This window comes from Mesitornis unicolor, unplaced genomic scaffold, assembly GCF_000695765.1.
Source record: "Mesitornis unicolor isolate BGI_N332 unplaced genomic scaffold, ASM69576v1 scaffold12267, whole genome shotgun sequence".
NCBI lineage: Eukaryota > Metazoa > Chordata > Aves > Mesitornithiformes > Mesitornithidae > Mesitornis > Mesitornis unicolor.
The window spans coordinates 7,093-11,128 of NW_010195847.1; the positions used below are offsets into that span (position 1 = coordinate 7,093).

General features: G+C 45.8%; 1 protein-coding gene across 1 annotated transcript; it reads right to left on the reverse strand.

The window, feature by feature from the left end:
• Positions 1-1,390: 1,390 nt before the first annotated feature.
• On the reverse strand, positions 1,391-2,430 carry LOC104543609 (TAF5-like RNA polymerase II p300/CBP-associated factor-associated factor 65 kDa subunit 5L; the record flags this gene model as incomplete). The annotated part of the gene is made up of 1 exon (XM_010188262.1): positions 1,391-2,430. A coding segment is annotated over one exon (798 nt), but the record flags the coding sequence as incomplete, so codon positions are not given.
• Positions 2,431-4,036: the final 1,606 nt, after the last annotated feature.

The following is a 4,036-nucleotide window of genomic DNA, read 5'->3' on the forward strand; positions in this document are numbered from 1 at the left end:
TCTGAGGGAAGCTGAAGAGGATTACCACTTCACACTGACAGTCTGTCTAGAAGACATGAGGACTGTGACTTTGCTTGAAAGAGGCATTTCAGAACATCAGACCACAAAGTCAATGTCATCCAGTGCTACAGAATGAGACCTTCTGGTGCAACAGTATCAGCCTCAGGGGGTACCTAGATCCTCCATGTGCATTTTGGCTGACCTACAAAGCTGTGCCAATACCCTCCTCCATGACCTGCCAAGTCAGCTCCGTGGAAAGCAAACGGGGGGATATCAAAAGAGCACACACCAAGTGAGCGAGACCACCCAATTCAGCCTCCAAGTGTCAAGCAGGCTCTGGCTCAAGCAGTGTAGAAGCATGCTCCTGCCCTTGCCTTCCCATGCAAGCCAGAGCAAGTTTCCCAGAAAGGGACCAAACCATTTTTTTTAAACTAAATGCTTTTAATAGAAAACAAAATACAAAATAACTCTTTCCAGAAAGCAGAAATATTTAATCTCTCCAAATGACAAACTAGAACGTGCTTTCTCTGCAGATCCTTGCTGTAAATGCTGATTATTTATCTCACAAAGTGTTCATGAAACTGATATTGCAACATTTTGCGAAAAATCCAACACTGGCAGAGCTGCCTCTGTGTACGCACAATAATTTAGTAATACTATTTTTTCCCATGTCACTTTGTGTGTGTGTCTCTCTCTCTCTCCGTCTGTCTCTCCCTAGACCGCCAACTTCCATTTACGGAAATATTTCTGTGAGGTGCAGTAGTGGACTGACGTGCCCTGTTTCCATTAAGAGTCCAAACATAGCTGCTTCAGTTCTACTGTGCCCTCCCTCCATACAAGGCAAGTTGTTTGTTACCCTAAAAGCCACTGTTCTACCCCCACTGTCCTCCCATCCTCAAAATACAGTGCAACCAGATTCAGAAAGATTCCTAATTAATGGAACATAAATACAAATATCACAGCTAGTACCAGGAACCAAACCCAAATGAAAACACAGAGATGGGCCCCAACTGAGGTCAGATTTCCACCCCCTTACTAAAAAGAAAGGTGGTATTTTCTACTTAGCTAGTCCAAAATATTTCAGAAGTGCTGTAGGGAGCTGTAATATTTAGGACCGCTATCACTGTAGAAAATACATAATGTTCTTTTAATATAAGGGTCTTAAAATGCTGGTCCTCTGCAATACCAGCAAAACAAAAGCAAAGCAGAACAAAAACCACTGGGCCAGTAGTTCTCCACACACTCAAGCCTCAGTTAACAGTAGGTAAGATGTGCCCATCAATCTATCAATGTGGGATATTTAAGTGCAGATCAGCAGCTTATCTGGTTGGCAGTTTCACTTGTTTGGACCAGGCTTTTGGTTTCCTCAGGCTACTGGATTTCCTCTCCTTTTCCCCATTTCTACAAGCACAAGATTAGAATGCATACGTATTTTCATCACTCCTCCTTTGTTCCTTACTCCGTTCATCAGCACAGGCCTTTTTGTGGGCAAGACATTTTAAAGCATTTGCATCACTCTGAACATGCCTTTCAAGGCGGCAGAGGAAGAAAAGTGTTTCACAGTCAGTAATCTCAGCTTGCAATGGACTCTGGCATTCAATATACCCACCCATTTCCCTAAGAAAAAAAAAATTAATGTTCCTGATTTTCTTGTGCAATTCCAGTCACTAGAAGAAGATTACAGGCCATAAACTGTACGCTCAGTACATTATTCATCTGTCCGGTATATACACCAACCAGTTCACTGGAAGACCCATCTGCAGGGGCGTTGCAGTAAGTATTCCGAATGTCCCAGACGCGAACTGAATTGTCCATCGATGCCGAAGCGATCAAACTACTGTCGGGGCTAAAAGTAAGGCTGGTTATGTTGTCTGTGTGCCCCCTCAGTTCTTTGTAAAGAGTTCCTGACGCCAAGTCCCACAGCTTCAGCCGCTGGTCTTCACCTGCTGACGCCAGGTACTTACCGTTGGGAGAAAAGGCAAGCGCTAGCACAGGGCCACGGTGCCCGGTGAAGAGACGCACTGAGTTGCCTTGCTGAGTGCTCCACAAGCGCACGGTTTTGTCTGTGGAGCCCGTCGCCAAGTAGTTGGAATTGGGGTGGAACTTGACACAGTCTACGTCCGCCAAATGGCCCGCGTATATTCGCAGCGGGTACGTCCGATCGAATGACCAGAGCCTTGCAGTGCGATCGTGAGAACCACTGGCAAAGTACAGGCTGCAGGGGCTAATATCCAAATCCCAGACAGGATAGGCATGTCCTTGGTACAACACAGTGTTTGTAAAACTCCCGAGGTCCCAATACCTGATGGACGTGTCCTCGGAACAAGATAAGAGTCCCGAACTGTCTGAGAGGAACCTCGTGCTATACACAGGCCCACAGTGTCCTCTCAGGATCTTCATTTCTGTGCCTGCACTGTCATCCTCTTCCTCCTGGTTGGGGAGGAGAAAAAGAAACAAGAAAGGAAACCATGTTTATCTGTTTGACAAATACAGGAACCACCATGAGAAAAACAGGCGGGTATTAACGCTGAAGAAGTTATTTTAGACGTGGCACATTTTGTGCAACTCTGAGACACAAATATTGCTAGTGCATCTGCTACATCTAAGTTAACACTGAAAGAGATGGGGAGGTAAGTCTTTATATAAAAAGTGTCTATCTTCATTTTGGGTAGCCTCATGCTCACACCAGAAGGCACCTTAACCTAAGACTGCCGGCAAATAGGGAAAAAAGTATTTTATTACATTTTTCCACTTGCTAAAATTCGTATGCTTATTCCCTATCCGCTCTCTACGAAACGTTTGGCTGAATGTTGAAACAGATCCTGGCATCTGCTCTTTTGGTGTGGTCATTATTGGAAGTGAATCTCACAGCAGAGAAAAAGAAACACAGATGTCTTAAACAAAAGGCAGGAGGTGGAAAGACAAAGCAAATCTGACAGGCTGTCTGCTGGACATTCCTTCTTAGTCCCGCACACAGTGAACAGAAACCCAGTAGGGCCATAATAGGTAATTCTCCACACAAGCTCCATCCGGATGCTTTCACATCCTCACCCTTCACAAACAGCAAATATATGCAGCTTATTTAGGTCAAAGGATCTATTTTGGGGTAGGAGACAAATAATCACAAAAAGGATGGCACTGGAAACCTTTTTATCCTGCAATTTTCCAATTCAAGTATCCGGGCAGACAGTCTACAAGTAAAGGTTTTCATGCTTAAAGACTGTTTAGTGAGCTATGCTAAAGAAACCTCCCAATGGAGGGTGAGTCTCTGAAAGTTTACTCAAGTAGCATCTTTCGACAATTGAAGGCTACAGACTGCACCATTTTCAACAAATCTCAAGAGTGTCATTGCCCAACAAGCTGGGGTCTCACTGACAGAACATGAGATAACCATGGCTTGGGGTGCACCTGCGTAGCAGCTTGAGTCCACCTTTCCTTGGGGCTGTCAGGCCCTTTTCCTCAGTACTGAATCAGTAACACTCACCCATGGACAATCCCTGCACATCAAACCCAACACAAGCCCTTTTGTTTGTGAGCAGCCCCTTTAAGTTTCATCAGCACAAAATGGCTCGTTTCCTGCCGGAGGAGCACTTCCTGCCCCAAGAGGAAGCCCAGTTCCCCAGGGCTGCCAGACCGCTGATGAACAGCAGAAGTCGGTACATCATGAGCAGCCCTCCTGGCTCACAGGACATCTCCCACCCCTCTGACCCCAGGACCCACGGACAGTTTTGCTTCAGTGTTCACAACAGACCTGAAAGCTCTTCTCCTCCAGTGGTGTCAAATCTCATGTCAGAGGTGAGCAAACTCTGCCTTGGCAAGCTTGCTACCTTGCTCCATCTCAGCTGCGTGTTGAGTGGTAGGCAGCAAGCCATGTTTAGTAATGCTGATTCTCTTTGGAGTAGTCAGTGCCCATGGGAGTTTTATGATGTGGCTGGGAGCCAACTTCATCTCTACTATGGAGGTGAGGCAGAGAGAAATCGCAGGCTGCAGCACGCAAAGCCCCATTCGTATTCAAATTGCTTTTGCTACCTGAGAT